Source organism: Setaria viridis, chromosome 7, assembly GCF_005286985.2.
Source record: "Setaria viridis chromosome 7, Setaria_viridis_v4.0, whole genome shotgun sequence".
In the NCBI taxonomy this organism is placed as follows: domain Eukaryota; kingdom Viridiplantae; phylum Streptophyta; class Magnoliopsida; order Poales; family Poaceae; genus Setaria; species Setaria viridis.
This window is the reverse complement of record NC_048269.2, coordinates 29308544-29325982: the sequence shown is the minus strand read 5'-3', so window position 1 is coordinate 29325982 and position 17439 is coordinate 29308544. Positions and strand designations below refer to the sequence as shown.

The 17439-nt window shown below is 52.5% G+C and overlaps 3 protein-coding genes and 1 non-coding gene across 4 annotated transcripts; 3 read left to right on the top strand and 1 right to left on the bottom strand.

The window, feature by feature from the left end:
• The first annotated feature begins 2936 nt into the window (after positions 1-2936).
• Positions 2937-6954, top strand: LOC117865667 (uncharacterized). The gene is made up of 2 exons (XM_034749893.2): positions 2937-6316; positions 6420-6954. Exons 1-2 carry the CDS (start codon positions 2998-3000, stop codon positions 6764-6766), a joined length of 3666 nt encoding a protein of 1221 aa, XP_034605784.1. The 5' UTR covers positions 2937-2997; the 3' UTR covers positions 6767-6954.
• A 465-nt stretch (positions 6955-7419) lies between these two features.
• On the bottom strand, positions 7420-9418 carry LOC117865668 (transcription factor PIF1). The gene is made up of 6 exons (XM_034749895.2): positions 9050-9418; positions 8809-8924; positions 8652-8717; positions 8511-8576; positions 8073-8333; positions 7420-7828 (listed from the first exon to the last, which is right to left on the bottom strand). The coding sequence occupies exons 2-6, from the start codon at positions 8890-8892 to the stop codon at positions 7745-7747; spliced, it is 561 nt and encodes a 186-aa protein (XP_034605786.1). The 5' UTR covers positions 8893-8924; positions 9050-9418; the 3' UTR covers positions 7420-7744.
• A 1475-nt stretch (positions 9419-10893) lies between these two features.
• On the top strand, positions 10894-14298 carry LOC117865492 (gamma-soluble NSF attachment protein). The gene is made up of 9 exons (XM_034749708.2): positions 10894-11054; positions 11766-11833; positions 11924-12008; positions 12086-12244; positions 12321-12458; positions 13000-13078; positions 13255-13334; positions 13479-13608; positions 13993-14298. Exons 1-9 carry the CDS (start codon positions 11005-11007, stop codon positions 14092-14094), a joined length of 891 nt encoding a protein of 296 aa, XP_034605599.1. The 5' UTR covers positions 10894-11004; the 3' UTR covers positions 14095-14298.
• A 1760-nt stretch (positions 14299-16058) lies between these two features.
• TRNAY-GUA (transfer RNA tyrosine (anticodon GUA)) lies at positions 16059-16144 on the top strand. The gene is given in 2 exon segments: positions 16059-16095; positions 16109-16144. It is a non-coding gene; the product is annotated as a tRNA-Tyr (tRNA).
• Positions 16145-17439: the final 1295 nt, after the last annotated feature.

Below are 17439 nucleotides of genomic sequence, written 5' to 3'. Positions count from 1 at the left end.
TTTAAATATTAATAACTATCATTAACACCAGGGGTGTGACAGTTCGTCCGTCGTGAAGGAATCCAAACCACGCAAGAGCGAATCATCAGGTTTCCGAACGATCCGATGATTGCCTTGCTTACCTGCCGGGTCCTGTGATCTGACGGAGCCAGGCCGGCATCGGCGATCGTGGACTCCTGGTCGTGTCCGTTGGATCCGCACCGCAAAACCGGTGGCCCCCTGCAGGCGGTGAGGGCAGGCAGCGTCCCAAACCAAACCCCATGCTTCCAACAGCCGGCGCACGTCGCCGCGGCCGCCAGTGGTTTCCCGTGCGCCTCCCACGGATCTCTTCTCCTTCACATACCGCCGGTACAGGTGCAGGCTGTGCGGCTGCAGGGCCACGATAGAAGCCGGACTCCCTGCTGTTGATTTTGGCCGTTCCCTCGGCGTCCGGCACGCGGCGTCGGCGTCACGGGCCGGCACCGGGATCGGTTGGCAATGCGGCGGCCCTGCGCGTTCTCCGCTTCTCACACCTCATCTCTAGCCTACCATTGATACGCCCACACCACGGGCACCTCAACTTGCGGCTGCGCGCAGGTCAAAGCGAGCGATTCCCCTTGTCCCCTGGCGCGCCGCGCCGTGGCGTCGCTGGAGACGAAATCCACGTAGGCACCGCGTGCGCGGGTCCTTGCTGCTGCCCTGTCCGTTTCCTAGCATGCACCAGCCCCGCGCTTCGAGCGAGGTTGAAGATACTCCGCTTCGTTTAGTATGAATATCTCTTCTACCCCGTGATTTGAGTGGGTTTTCAGCTCGTGCGTCTTCAGTACTCCCACTTCGTTAGTGTTTTGCTTCCACTACTAGCTGCGGCTCGCATTATCTGTCAGGCGCCGCTCGGCAGCTGCCATATGCTGAATCGAGGCCTTTGTTTATGTGAGAACTGAAAAAGGTGAAATCGATGGTGTGGAGAATCATTTCTCAATGCAACTTGACCTACACCAACCAAATTAAGCAATACCAGTATTCAGCAGAACTGCATTTCTACAGGGGTTTCCCCCCTAACAGATTCCACCATCCTTTTCATTTGAACTCGGTCGCTTGTAAGAAAAGAACTACCAAGTAGCACTAGCAATCTGTAATCTGCTGCTTTGATGACGAAGATACATGTGATCAGTCATCATTCATTGGTGGACGCGCGCCAGCTAACATTCCTTCCCTCGGCAAGAAAGTTGGTACTGCCCCACGGGCCCAGTTTGGCGATTGCCCTGGTTTCTAGCCAAGCTTCTGAATGGTCCAACAAGTGATACTGCATATCCATCGTGCCTATGGCTTGTGTCTACCCGGCGATCTAGATGGATGGGACTTATAAGCGGGTTGAAAAGCTGAAACGGCTGATTTGTTGTGAGAGAAAAATACTGTTCGGTAGTTGATAAGCCGGCTGATAAGCTGAAGCGAACAGGCTAAGACGTATTTTGCCTAGTCAGACGGCATGCATGCCTACTATAACTCCCTCCGTACCAAATTGTAGATCGTTTTGAATTTTTTATGCGTAGTTTTTGCTATGCACTTAGATATAGTATATACGTGTATAGATAATAATATTTATAAACTAAAAAACCCAAAACGATCTATAGTTTGTAACGGATGTAACGGAGGAAGTATATACTGCGTTCCATGCTGTACACCCATAAAATTGTTTCTTAGGGAAAAGGAGGTCAAAATGAAACATACTTTGCAACAAAGCAAGGACAGCTAACAAGCCGCAATCAGAAACGTATTCGCTTGCAAGGAGGGGGTGTTTGATACCAGGGGCTAAACTTTAGCTCTGTCATATCGGATGTTTGGATACTAATTAGGAGGACTAAATATAAGCTAATTACAAAACTAATTGCAGAACCTTAGGCTAAATCGCGAGACGAATCTATTAAGCCTAATTAGTCCATCATTAGCAAATGGTTACTGTTGCACTACATTGTCAAATTATGGACTAATTAGGCTTAATAGATTCGTCTCGCGATTTAGCCTAGAGGTTGTGTAATTAGTTTTGTAATTAGTCTAGGTTTCATACTCCTAATTAGTATCCAAACATTCGATGTGACGGGGACTAAAATTTAATCCCCTCCTCCCAAACACCCCCTTAATCTGCAGGAGACCTACCGAGACAATGTATCCTGTTTTCTGCCAGCAAACTATCCAGTTCCAATTCCTCCCTCCCGCTGATCCACGCAGATAGACACTGAAGAAATAACCTGAAACTTCACCGACACTGAAAAATGTCCGTAACTGACAGCGACGCCCATATGCTCATCTTTGCCTGATCTGGAGTCTGAACTCACACCCCCTCAAACACACAAAGATGAACAGAGAGAACTGAACTGAACTGCTGCAGCTCGCAACGAACAGATGAACTTTAGCAGTGTCACATCGGATGTTCGGATGCTAATTAGGAGGACTAAACAAGAGCTAATTATAAAACTAATTGTAGAACCCCTATGCTATTTCGCGAGACGAATCTATTAAGCCTAATTAATTCATCATTAGCAAATGGTTACTAAAGCACTACATTGTCAAATCATGGACTAATTAGGCTTAATAGATTCGTCTCGCGAATTAGACTCCATCTGTGCAATTAGTTTTGTAATTAGCCTATATTTAATACTCCTAATTAGCATCCAAACATTCGATGTGACATGTGCTAAACTTTAGCACGGGGTATCCAAACACCCCCGAAGTCCATAGAGAAAGCGGCGCGCAGCACGCCGGAACGTTTGGCAGGAAATTTTCGGTGCTTTTCCGGTAGCCATTGCCGTCCAGGCCACGACCTCGCATGTCGGCACGGCAACCGTATCCGAATTTCCGATACAGGCATGTCTGTAGCGCCTCGTCCCGTCGTCCGTACCGCATGGTCCCGCCTCGTCCTCCAGTCCCCTCGCATAATTCCCGCCACACCCCGAGTCAACCCATCCTCTTCCGTTGCGAGTTGACGCCGCTCGGCAGCGCATTGACTTCACTTCACTGCCGATGCGGGTGTTCCAGACTAGAGCCTGTGTCTTTATAAGATCCTCAGAGTTCATACTCGATCACACACATGTGGGCGCTGAACCGAGTGGAATTGCATATGCCATGTCGTCCTGCAAGGACACTTGCTTCACTACCTTGCCACTTGTTCTTGCAGGGTTATTAGTTGTGGCACTGTTAGTGGCGGCGCCGGCGGCGGCCGCGGTTCCTGACGCGTCGGTGTCCGTGCATCTGGAGGCGTTGCTGGAATTCAAGAAGGGCGTTGCCGCCGACCCGCTCGGCACGCTGTCCAACTGGACGGTGCGGGCAGGCGGTGCCGGTGGCGCCTTCCCGGCGCACTGCAACTGGACCGGCGTGGCCTGCGACGGCGCCGGCCACGTCACGTCCATCCAGCTCCTGGAGACCAGGCTCCGGGGCACGCTCACGCCGTTCCTCGGCAACATCTCGACGCTGCAGGTCCTCGACCTGACATCGAACCGCTTCAGCGGCGCCGTGCCGCCGCAGCTCGGCCGCCTCGGCGAGCTCGAGCAGCTCGTGCTGTACGACAACAACTTCACCGGCGGCATCCCGCCGGAGCTCGGCGACCTGAGGAGCCTGCAGCTACTGGACCTCGGCAACAACACGCTCCACGGCGGCATCCCCGGCCGCCTCTGCAACTGCTCGGCGATGTGGGCGTTCGGCGCGGTGAACAACAACCTCACCGGCGCGCTTCCTGACTGCATTGGCGATTTGTCCAACCTCAGGTTTCTGGTGCTCTTCAACAACGGTCTCGACGGCGACCTGCCGCCATCCTTCGCGAAGCTCACGCAGATGGAGACGCTGGACCTCAGCGGCAACCAGTTCTCCGGCTCGATTGGCGTGCTCGGCAACTTCACGAACCTCATGACTCTCCAGACGTTTGACAACCGCTTCTCCGGCGCCATCCCACCGGAGCTCGGCCGGTGCAAGAACCTAACTCTCCTCAACATGTACAGCAACCGGTTCATAGGCGCCATCCCGAGCGAGCTCGGGGAGCTCACGAACCTCGAGGCGCTGCGCTTGTACGACAACGCGCTGTCGTCGGAGATCCCGCGCTCACTCGGGCGGTGCGCGTCGCTACTGTCGCTCCAGCTGTCGATGAACCAGCTCACCGGCTCCATCCCGACCGAGCTCGGCGAGCTACGGTCGCTTCGGGATCTGAGGCTCCACATCAACAGGCTCACCGGAAGAGTGCCGGCGTCGCTGACGAATCTCGCCAACCTGACATACCTGAGCTTCAGTTACAATTCCCTGTCCGGCCCTCTTCCGGAGAACATTGGGCTACTCCGGAATCTTCAGAACCTAATCATTCAGAACAACTCGCTGTCTGGCCCAGTTCCGGCGAGCATAGCGAACTGCACGTTGCTGTCCAACGCGAGCATGAGTTCCAACGAGTTCTCGGGACCCTTGCCTACGGGGCTTGGCAAGTTACAAAGCCTCACGTTCTTGTCGTTGGGCGACAACAAGCTCTCCGGCGACATACCGGAGGACCTTTTCGACTGCGGCAACCTCCGGAAGCTAAACCTGGCCGGGAACAGCTTCACCGGCGGCCTGAGCCCTCGCGTCGGCAGGCTTAGCGAGCTCGGGTTGCTGCAGCTGCAAAGGAACGCCCTGTCTGGGGCGATACTGGAGGAGATCGGCAACCTGACGAAGCTCATCGGCCTGGAGCTCGGGGAGAACCGCTTCGCCGGGCGCGTCCCGGCGAGCATCTCCAACTTGTCGTCACTCCAGCAGCTCGATCTGCAGCAGAACCTCCTCAGCGGCGCGTTGCCCGGCGGGATCTTCGAGCTGCGGAGCCTCACCATCCTCAGCGCCGCGTCGAACAGGTTCGCCGGCCCGATCCCCGACGCCGTCTCCAACCTCCGGTCTCTATCGTACCTTGACCTGTCGAACAACGCGCTCAACGGCACGGTCCCCGCCGCGCTGGGCCGCCTCGACCAGCTCCTCACGCTGGACCTCTCCCACAACCGCCTCACCGGCGGCATCCCCGGCGCCGTGATCGGGAAAATGAGCTCCCTGCAGATGTACCTCGACCTGTCGAGCAACATGTTCATGGGCCCGATACCACCGGAGATCGGCGGCCTCACGATGGTCCAGGCCATCGACCTGTCCAACAACCGGCTGTCCGGCGGTGTCCCGGCGACGCTCGCCGGATGCAAGAACCTCTACTCGCTCGACCTCTCCGCCAACAACCTCACCGGCGCACTCCCGGCGGGCCTCTTCCCGCAGCTCGACGTCCTCACAAGCCTGAACATCTCCGGCAACGACATCGACGGGGAGATCCCTTCCAACATCGGCGCGCTGAAGCACATACAGACGCTGGACGTGTCTAGGAACGCGTTCACCGGGGCCATACCAGCGGCACTGGCGAACCTGACGAGCCTGAGGTCTCTGAACCTCTCGTCCAACCAGCTCGAGGGGCCCGTGCCGGACGCCGGCGTGTTCCGGAACCTGAGCATGTCGAGCCTGCAGGGAAATCCCGGGCTCTGCGGCTGGAAGCTTCTCGCTCCATGCCACCACGCCGGAAAGCAGGGGTTCTCAAGGAGAGGGCTCGTGATCCTAGTCGTGCTGCTGGTGCTCGCCGTGCTGTTGCTGTCGCTGATCGTGATGATTCTTCTCCTTGGCTACCGGAGGTACAAGAAGAAGAAGGTAGCCTCGAACGGTGCCGCCAGTTTCTCGGAGAACTTCGTGGTGCCGGAGCTGAGGAAGTTCACCTACGGCGAGCTGGAGGTGGCCACCGGCTCGTTCGACGAAGGCAACGTCATCGGGAGCAGCAACCTGAGCACGGTCTACAAGGGCATCCTCGCCGAGCCCGACGGCAAGGTGGTCGCCGTGAAGCGGCTCAACCTGGCGCAGTTCCCGGCCAAGTCCGACAGGTCCTTCCTCACGGAGCTCACGACGCTGAGCCGGCTGCGGCACAAGAACCTGGCACGCGTGGTCGGGTACGCGTGCGAGCCCGGCAGGATCAAGGCGCTGGTGCTCGAGTACATGGACAACGGCGACCTCGACGGCGCGATCCACGGCCCGCCGCGCCGGGACGCGCGGCGGTGGACGGTCCCGGAGCGGCTGCGAGCGTGCGTCTCGGTGGCGCACGGGCTCGCGTACCTGCACAGCGGGTACGACTTCCCCATCGTGCACTGCGACGTCAAGCCGTCGAACGTCCTGCTCGATGGCGACTGGGAGGCGCGTGTCAGCGACTTTGGCACGGCGAGGATGCTGGGCGTCCATCTGGCGGCCGGTGCCGCCGCGGCGCAGTCGGCGACGTCGTCGGCGTTCCGGGGCACCGTCGGGTACATGGCACCAGGTAATCCTATCTACATGGCGTTCTAGCACCATTTCAGCTCGCTATCTCTGAAAGTTCTGTGACACGTCTGCTAAAAATGTTTTCTCTGTATACTGTAACGCAGAGTTCGCGTACATGAGGACGGTCTCGCCAAAGGCAGACGTGTTCAGCTTCGGCGTCCTGATGATGGAGCTCTTCACCAAGCGGAGGCCGACCGGGACGATCGAGGAGGACGGCGTGCCGCTGACGCTGCAGCAGTACGTGGAGAACGCGCTCTCGAGGGGCCTCGACGGCGTGCTCGACGTCCTGGACCCCGACATGAAGGTGGCCACCGAGGGCGACCTGTCCACGGCAGCGGACGTGCTGAGCCTTGCCCTGTCGTGCGCCGCGTTCGAGCCGGCGGACCGGCCTGACATGGACGGCGTGCTTTCAACCTTGCTAAAGATGAGCAAGGTCTGCGGAGAAGACTAGATGCCAGTGTCAAAACGCGAATTGAAATGTGTGTAGCATCATCATACGATTTAGAAAAGGGCAAACTCTGCTGATCAGGTCTAGTGTCACATGAGTACATGACCATCAAAGTGTCATGTATTTGGGCTGTTCATGTGTGCAATTGTAATGTTGATTTGTTCAGGATCAGTAAAACCTTTTTGGATCTAGATTCTAGGCTACTACTTGGGCTGGTTTTTGGCCATTTGCCCTTGGAATGGTTCATTGAAATCAGTCATGCCCATGCTGCCTGACGGTATGGGCCTGAAGTGGTACCACAAGTTCTGCTTTTGACTCTTAACTTTCAGTGCAGCAACATACCTGCATACGCAGAAGAATGGAAGCTGAAAGATTCGGTCAAGTTGTGGGGGAAAGGATATATTATTCATCTCCCTGGATTGGATGCAAACAAAAGCGTCCATCACATCAAACATGATAATGCGAAAACCAGGACTCAGGAGTAGATGTGTCTCTTGAATTGCCGGCAACAGCTCATTGGTGGGCAGAAGAATGTCCCTGAACACACACTCTCTCTGAAGAGTGCATGGAGAGAAGAATGCCAGTTTGGCCATTGCACCGTATATGAGTGTAAAACCTTGTGATTGCATGCTGAAACTGCAATTATGCTGATGCACTGGATTTAAACTAGCCATGTTCCTCTGACTGTCAGAAAACATTGACAGTAGTAGATTGTTGCATAGATAAACACAGACACCACAAAAAAGGTTCTATCAGGCTTTGCATGAAGCACAACATGAAGGGGATTCAAGGGTGAGATTCAGAAAGGAAAATGGGCAACATCACAGTCACAGCTTTTATTAAAAACACGACTAGCTAGTTAACTACTACACATTCAGGAACTCCTCCGAGGAGAACAACGCTGCACGTCCCAGACTGAAAGCTCTCTTCAGAGTACAAGGCAGCATGAGTCTGGAGTCAAATTTGTCATCAGGGAGCACATCATTCCATGAAGTTGTACGAGGAACTCCTCTCAGGAATCCAGCCACCGTTGTGACTCGTGCTAGCAAGGCCACCCCTCTGTTCCTGAACCAGGGACGATCCTCTCATGAGACATGATGAGTAGCTAGTACTGTTCATGTAAAGTTCTGACAGTTTTAGCACCTGAACTATCCCTGATCAAGCAGCATAAAACTACTACTTTTTCCAAAGGCAAAAAACCTATAAAGGCATGGAATAATCTAGGAAACACCCACAAACTCGCAACACGATAAACCAGATAAAAAAAGCTAAAATTAACAGTGGCATACATGAAGCTTGAACCTCTTACCGGGGTATAGAGTTGTAATTTTGGTGGCCTGAGGAAGTTCTGAGGCGGCTCAGAAGGGTGCAAGTTCTGCATCTGGCTCAAGAAGTCTGACTCGACGTTAGATTGTCGCTGTGGGTTGGCTTGAGTTAACTGAAATGGCCGTGGCTGCTGGCCGGAAGGGCGCAATGGTGGCATATGGGCAGGATCAGCCGTGATGTAGTGCATGTATTGCTGCAGCTCAGGAGGAACCACCGGTGCCATTCCCTTCCCCATGACCAGCATCTGTGTTCAAATATAACAGTGAACTTGCATTGCACAGTTTATATGTTCAGATTAGGGCTATCTGAAGCAGATCTGCATGCTAACTAAATAAAACAGCAAAGGATGCATAAGAGGAAAATAAGAACGATGATGTCCACTGTAATCAACTTGTGCATATGATATGATGCCATTCAGTACCTGAAGTTGTAGCTGAAGTGATTTAAGGTAGTCGATCGCTTCATCTAGCATGGACACTTTGTCGGTCTGAACAAGTTATTCTGAGATCAGACCGAAAACATTCAGAAGAGAAATGGTGAGATCAGACGCAACCCATATTACCTTGGTGCAATTTGGAAGGAGCTCCTGTAGTGCCTTCAGCTTCTCATTGATCCTATCCCTTCTCCTCTACAAACGTTTCAGACAAAGAATATCAGGAACACCAAATGCTGATAAACTGGTCATGATGGATCGATGTATATACATGCTAGCAACATACCCTTTCTGAAAAATTGTGGAACTCAGCAGATCTGCTTCTGCGGGTAGGGGGAGTAGACCTCCTTGGAACACCGCCATCTTCCATGTGAGCTCTTGACGAACCTGTTCACCGGATTCCTAACAGCAAGACACACAATGCGTCTAAGAAACAAGAATCTGATTCTGAACAAGAACGACCCATTAGAAGCGCAACTAAACGCAGCGGCTGAGAGAGAGCCATGTTTATTCCTTGCAGTGCGTACCGTACGTGTGTGATGGTGCCTGTCTTCTACTTGGCTCCCTCCATGGCCGCCACCGCCTCTTATGAACCGATCGCTGCTTGCGTGCCTGACTGGTCCAGCCCTAGGCTTAGGGTAGTACTAGCCTATAGAAATGGGGGAGCATGAGAGCTTTCTGGATGACCCTGATGGCCTGGTCTGTGCTGTTCGACCCACCAACCCTTTGGCCCTGGATAGTATATATGCCATCTGATTTCCACAAGCTTTTGCGTCATGGCAGGGCTGGGCGACTGTACCTAGCTATATCCTTATCTTTCACCGGCCGTGGAGTTTCTTGCTTGGACTGTCATCCACTGACCACACCATGTACTATCTGGGGTCTCTGACGGAAGCGTGCATGTTTACAGGTTTTATGCAGCGCCCATCTGGCCAATCGTCTCACCTACCTTACCAGGGAATGGCTCAAACTTTACGTGCAAAAAAGGAGGCTAACCCCTCAACCTTAAGACTGAACATGTTGCTTCTGCAAAGTACCAAGGCGTGTAGTTGTTTGTTCACTAGCTATCAGTAGCTTTCTGCACAGGGGCCATGAAAGTGAACTGCATTGAAATCAGGTTCAGAGTAAATCAGTATGCACGTAAGCTTGCGACAATGCAAAGGAGTGAGCGAGTGAGGAAGCCACCTAGGCAAGGCAAGGCACCTAACGCGACCAACGGCCCATGCACGCACTGTTGGTGAAAAGACCCCCGGAACCATAAGCAGCAGTCGAGGATGGCGAAGCAAGGCGCGACCAAAGAAGCCAATCTCCCCTCCGATCCGATCTGTTTTTTCTCTCCGCTCTCCCCCCGCAAAACACGCGACGCGATGCGCGCGAAAGCATGGAGGGGAAAAATATACGCACCAGATGTGTCATGGAAGGAGGGGGGGAAGGGACCGTCCACAACGCGCCCATGCACGCAGCGCACGCCGACGCCCGGCCGGCGGCATGGCGAGGGCCGGACACGGCAGGCGCAGGAAGGCAACAAAGGAGGCAGTCACCGCCATGTCGCTGCTTTCGTAACCCAACGCCAGAGGAGATGCAAGCAGCTAGGCAGCGATAAATAACATAGGGCCTATAGCTTAGGTAACTAGCTAGGGCGCCAAGGTCTCGTGCAAAGGCCGCCCGGTGCGGTCAGAAGCCCATCGGAATTCAGAGCGCATGATCTGATCGCGCATGTGTGCGTGCCGGGCCGGTGCCTGCGTGCCAGGTTCGGTGACCACCACCGGCGTCTCGGAGTCACTGGCTCCATCCACCAACTGTCCTCGTCCGGCCGTCAGATCCGTGCGCTGGGAATCCGCGTGCAGCTGCACGCATGGTCAGGCAGCCGGCGCACGGGCGGGGCGGGGCGGCGGGGCTTGATGCAGAAGCAGAACTCGTGCGCGGTGCAGCCTGCTCGCCGCAGCCGGTCTGCGGCCGCGGCGTGGGTGCCTGGGGAGGGGACGCACGCGCGTGGACGGACCTCGCCGCACGAGAGCGATCTGCTCGCCGTGCGCCCGTGCCAATGTGCGGTCGCTTCGGCGACGCGCGCGTGCGGCGGCCGCCGGCAGGGCCCGTGCTCTGCTCTGGTGCCGGCGCGCGCGCGTGGCGTTTGGTTCAAGCGGTCAGGGCCCACACGCTCGGTTCAGTGCCTTTAGCCCAGTGAGCTATGGGCTTTGGATGTTGTTGTTGATGTGGATTTAGGAGGCCTTTTGGGCGGCGGGGCTGTGGGTACTTTTACTGGGCCGGTTCTCCCCAAGGGCCCAACCATCCGACCGCGCGATGTGATGTGGGATTGGATCGACACACTGCGCGAATCTCAACGAGGTGCCAGATCCCTCGTCCTCATCCAGCGAACGGCAGCTGTCCCACCCGAGCTCAACTGCTCGAACCAGCAACCAACAAGGCGTGGGAATCTGGGCAGCGCTGCGGCGAAGAAGACGAGGCGGCGGCGGTCCCGACCATGGCGAGCTCTTCCGACCCCGACAGGCTCATGACCAAAGCCGACAAGCTGTGAGCCCTACGCTTCTCCTGTTCCACCTGCTGTTTTCCTTTTCAGTTCTCCTGCGCCTTTTGATCCGCGAGCAACCTGATTGCTGTTTCGGGTGTAGTGGGGATTTCATTTCGTTTTCGGTCGAGTAATCAGAGCTGTTTGGGTCCTGCGCGCGTCGAATTTGAACCCACCGGTCTGTAATTCTCTACTGATCATGCCAATTTCTCGTGTGGAGGTATGTTGAGCGATCCGGAACTACCTGGATCTAGTCCTGCTGTTACACGGAGTTTCACCTCTTCATGCCAAGTCATGCCGCTGGTTTCGGGTCGATCAGGTGATCAGATCTCCAAGTGGTTGGCAGAGATAAGCTTCAGGCAGGGCTTTGCCGACTTGCCTGAATGGCAATTTTGTATCGATCCATATAGTGGGGAAATCCGACACTGTAGTCGGCGGTTGGCAGAGATAAGCTTCCAAGTGGTTGTCAGAGATAAGCTTCAATAAGTTCAGAGTTTTATCTTATTTCCGTGTACATGACAATAAATCGCTATAGTCAGATTTTTGCCATTGAAAAATTATTTCTTTGAGTTTGTGATTGTGCTACATTTTCCTGCTTTTACTTCAATTACTATGTCAATGTGCCACCTAAAAAATTCCTGTTTCATCAACTTACAATGGAGTCTGTATAAAGCATGTTCCCTCATTTTTTTCTTGAATATACTCTTTTTTTGCAGAACAAAATTGAGTTTTACAAGGTGGAATGCTGATTGGAAAAGCGCTACTTCCTTGTATGAGCAAGCTGGTCGGTGACTTTGTTTTCCATCCTTCTTGTTTTCTTGCTATCGTTTTGTTCATTGTGGAGCACACAAGTGAAATTCATTTCTTTTTAAAGCCATCGCGTATAGATTCAGAAAGGACAATGAGAAAGCAAAAGATGCATTTGAGAAGGCCTCGAAAGGACAAGAAATGATCTCCTCGTATCCTTTGGAAATTTCTCTGCTGTCTAATGTTTTCTTACTTCCATTCACATCACTATCCTTAACTAATTTCATAGACCATGGGATGCCGCTAAGCATATGGAATCTGCTGCTGCTTTAGCAAAGGAGCTAGGACGCTGGAATGAAGTATCTGATTTCTATCGCAGAGCTTCAGAATTATACCGTGAATGTGGAAGGCCACAACCTGCCTCTGATGCTCTAGCAAAGGGTGCCAGGTAAGTTTGAATAACACGTCTTATCACTGTGAACAATGTGGAAGCTTATGTTCTAAACATAATATTATGAAATCAGTGCCTTGGAGGAGAAATCTCCAGAAGAAGCTATTAAAATGTATGATGAGGCTTGCTCAGTTCTAGAAGAAGATGGGAAGGAACAGATGGCCTTTGACTTGTATCGTGCTGCTGCAGCTTTGTACATTAAGATGGAGAAGTAAGACAACCTTAATGCCTACAACAACTTGGGTTTCATCTCCATTAGAATGGCTAGGTTTAACGTTGGCTCGCCAAGCCTATCACAACCCTCCTCCTTTACCAGGGCTTGGGGCCTGCTATGTTGAGACAACATAGGCGGAGTTAAGACAACCTTAATGCCTGCTTATTTAAATTTCACACTGTAGCCTCTCCTTCACATCTATATGGTATCTCATTCATATTTCTCCTTGGAACCTTTTGATCTTCCTTGTTCTTACATGTGAAGCAAATGAACTTTTTATATATTGAAAGACAGAACAGAAGATGTTTTGAAATTACATTAAGGGACTGACACCTTCTGGAATTTTATTCTAAAGCTAACACCTAGAAACTTTAGTAAACTAGGATTTGATCTTTATTTCCCACCTAATGATGGATATAATAGGGGCTTGCACACTTTCCCAATCCCACTCAGTAAATATAACTGATAGATTTGCATGAGGATAATTTTAGCATTGCACTTAACTTTACAATTATCCCCATTTTTGGCTATCTGACAGGTATTCAGATGCTGCTGCTTTCTTTTTAAGACTTGGTTCAGCTGCTGATAAGTGCAATGCCATCAACAGCCAATGCAAGGTAATATTCTTTTTTTATTTAACTAAAATGTGCTTACTTAATTATTCGGAGACTACATGCTTATTACAGAACTGAGAATATTAGATATTAGGACATGATATGTGTATCATGCAACTTTGTCTGTGATGTCTCGAACATAAATCATGTCTGATTAAAAAGTTGTTTCTTGTATACAGGCTTATCTGAGTGCGATCATCATCTATCTTTATGCACATGATTTTCAGCAAGCTCAGAAATGCTACAATGACTGCTCAGAGTAAGTTGTACATTGGTGGTAGCTACTATCACTGATGAAAAAATTGTAAATAGTATTTGTGCCATCGGTTATGTTTGGTTTTCCATTAAATCGTTAATGGCAAAGGATTTCATTTCATTTTTTTCCTTTTCTGCCACATTGCAGGGTTCAAGCCTTCCTCAACAGCGACCAGAATCGATGTGCGATGAAACTATTATCTGCTTATGAGGAAGGTGATGCTGAAGAAATCAAACGTCTTGCTCAATCAAGTGCCTTCAATCACCTTGACCATGTGGTAATTCTTTTCATCTTCTCTATAAAAGCCAGGCCATGCATCCCTTAATTGTACTGGCAATGCTATACTGTTTAAATGGTTATATCAAAGTTGGCCTCTTCTGTTGCATGTCTGTAAAATGGTGAACAAGGTGCCAACGAATTTGTTGGTAGAACCCGTTATTTCTTATATCCGTGTACATAACAAGCCTTGAATCCATTGATATCATGGAGAAAACGACTACCTGTATTCTGTTACGCGCTTGTCTTACCACATGATCATCTATTGTTTCATATTCTAAGAGTCTTAACAGTTTGCATTCTATCTTCGTTGATTGTTTACTTGATTAGTACTTGTCTTTGCTTGGGATTCATGGCAACATTTGGTTGTGTACATCAATTGCAGGTAATTAGGCTTGCACGGCAACTACCTACAGGTGATCTGCAGGCCATCAAGAAAGCAGCTGATGATGGCGAGGATTCCTTGGACGAGGACGACCTAACTTAAAACTAACTTCCAAGGTCAAGATGCAGAGAGCAAACGGGTGATGGGGACACTTAGTGTGCCATAGATGAGCAGGAACAGTTGTAAAAAGTAATGTGAATTACAGACTAAAAACTTGTGGGGGGGCATCTGTACCATGAAATTTTTCAAGCTCGATTCTGCTATGTCTGTATTGGTTGTTTGGTGGTATTGAGACTTTATTTGGTATGTTTATGTTGCCTGTGCTGTATGGTTTTTGCAAATCCAGTATGATGCACGTTCTGTGCAAGCACAAACGGAATCCAGAACTCTGTATGATTTGTACAAGTCCAGCATGTCAATTTGCCAGTGACGTTGCATGTTGCGGTTATACCAGTTCGCAAGGGCTTTGTGATATCGCCATCCTACAGGATTATTTGGAGCTCGAACTGTTCGTTTGTGCATGGTTATTAGTTATTACTGATGAGTGCTTTGCGGTTACAACGGAATAGCGCATCAACGGAAGCGTCAGAAACAAAAACACATCGATTAAGGTGCATGGACCGATGGACATCAACAAAACGCCCTCGGATTTTAGGTGCTACATGCTCTGATTACCTCAGAAACAAAGCCAAAGGCACAAACTCTGACGCGTGGTTTGCTACATCATCAAACAAGACAAAACTGGCTACAAACACGAGAGCTGGAGCTGCATGCGTGTAAGCACGGGTATCAGTACGTGACACGAACAGCTGAACATGGAAACTTGTTCTGCTCGTGAGCAGGGGTCCGGGGACGAGCACGAACCCGGAGGCCGGAGCTAAAGGCCGCACGCGGTCACGGAGACTTGCTGTCGGACTTGCGAGCCGGAGGGAGGCCAGGAACGACGGGCGGGAGCGGCAGTACCGGGGACACGGGCGGCAGCTGCGGGATCGGCGGCAGCTGCGGGATCAGCGGCAACCCCGTAGCCTTCCCCTCGCCGCTGCTACCACCACCAGCAGCGCGCGACGCCGCGGCGCTATCCTTCAGCTCCCTGCCGTCGCATGGGCCTAGCAGCAGGAGCGCCGCCACCAGCATGAGAACGACGAGCTTCAGAGCCTTCGCCATCGTTGCTGTAGTGTTCCCTGTCCAGTAACTGTGTTATGGATAGCGATTGCGTCTTGCATGAGCCCTGCGAGTGGCGTCGCAGTTTTATACACGAGCTGCAGGGGTGGCCCGCCGGGAACGCGTGGAGCGCCGGGACGGGGCACGGGTGACGGGTGTCCTCGTGTCAGGCCTCAGGCGCTGCGGGTGCGACGCGAAGGCGGCGGTGCACGCGGTGGCGTACGTATTGCTTAACCGGGCGCCTCACGGAGTCACGGGCGGGGAGAGCGGGGCATGGCTGGGCGCGGCGGCATGTGCGTGCAGGTGCAGGATCCGATCATCGGAGGATGCCGGGCGCATGGGACTGACGGTTCACGGTTCTGTCCGGCCGTGGCGACGTGCGTGGCTGCGTGTGGTGCGACCGGGACCCCGAGTCCCCGTGTCGGCAGGCTGGGGACTCCGTCCGGCCGAGGCCTAGCACGCGTCGCGTGTCGGCGCGCCCGCCTCTCTCGCCGCCGGGCTGCGCGTTCACGATCGCAGTCGCAGGTCGCAGCCGCGTGCGCGGGTGCATGCAGCAGCAGAGAGGATGAGGCAATACATGGCGCGCGGCGTTCCGCCCGCGGGCCGTGGTGCGCCTACCCGGGCAGGCTCGCCGGCGGCCTCCCCGCTCGTTGTACGAAGTGCGGCCTTGCTCGCGCGAATGCGTCCGTCACTATATGTGCGTTTTGTTGTTTGACTGATGCACGGATAATCTTCTTTCGGTGCATCGAACTTTATGCGGACAAAAGATATTGCACGCTTTTGCACCCTGCAAAACGTCAACCACTGAATTTGAAGTGTGCCAACAACCAAAAAGATGTTGACTAAGCATGGATTTTGGCAGGAGAGAACCAAATTTATAGAATGTATGAGACAATAAGCGCAACCCGACCTTAGCTCAGTTGGTAGAGCGGAGGACTGTAGTCGTTGCAGTGAAATCCTTAGGTCGCTGGTTCGAATCCGGCAGGTCGGAATTCATTTTTTTTTTCCGTCATATTATTTTTGGGCTCGTGACATTCAGTCCATGCTCGCATCGCCCTACACCTTCGCGCTCACGCCTTCGCTGCCGGCGCGATAGACGGACGCCGCGACAGCTTTGTCAAGTTTGCACTTTGCGTGGATTATCACGTACTGTACTGGATTATCTTGTATTGAGATAGATTAGGAGTCTTATTCTGCGCATCTTTTACTGCAATTTCTGGGGTTGTTTATTTCGTCGGAGCCACCGGATACAAGATTGCCGCTATTACCTGGGAATATCGAGCTTTCTTGCCGGCGAAAGGCAATCTTTGGGGCAGTGTCCATGGAGGTGTGCCGGTGTCCATATCGAAATTTGGGGCAGTGTCCATGGCGGTCGATCATGACATCGCCTCGCCGTAAAACCGCCGGCCGGGTATTTGGTCAAATACCTAACGAAAAATTCCTAGGACTTGGCGATCGAGCGCGAGCATCGTCGCGGGCGCCCGTCATGTCACACACTGACGTTGCCGGTTGGGGCCGAGCGGTTTCAAGGCCTCTGGTTTGGGGGCTCCTATACAATTTGTTGAAGTTGGTTAAGAGCAACTCAAAAGTACTCTAAAAAGTTTTTCCCTAAAATTATGTATAGGAGACTCTTTCAAAATCTTTTTTTAAAAAAACATATTAATTCACAGCAGATCGCTAATAACTGGCTCCTAATATTTTAAAACAGGCCACGTTATCGTAATTGGGCCTAGCCCGACGCCTCCATGCTCTCTCCCCGTCTCATTCTTTCTTCTTATTCCTCCTGCCGAAGAAGAACCGAAACAGAGCGAGCTCCTCCTTCGACTCGTCATCCTCGCTGCCACCTGCCGCCATCTCGTCTTCATCCTCGTCGGCGGGGATGTCCGCAACCTTCGGGCTTATCGCCGGCATGCGGATCGTGCGCTTCACCCTGTGCTTCCTGCTCAATTTCACAAGATTTAGTTGCTCAATCGATTGATTCATTCGGTAAGAATCAAGCACCAACAGCAACAACAGATTCGATTAATTACATGTGCTTGGAGCCGTGGCATCGCCCGCCGTTGGCCCTGCCAGCGATGTTCTCCGAGTGCGCGTGCTCATGGCACCTGTGCTTCTGCCCGGCGCCGGATGACGACAGCGGCGGCTTCCCGCAGTTTATCGCCCCGCCCGACGGCGGGAGCATCAACGACGACGACCCGCCGTCGCCGCGCCCGTTCAACACGCCGCTCGCCGGTGCCAGCATGGGAGACTTGGATGGCCACCTGTTCGTCCACCCTCCCATCAGGT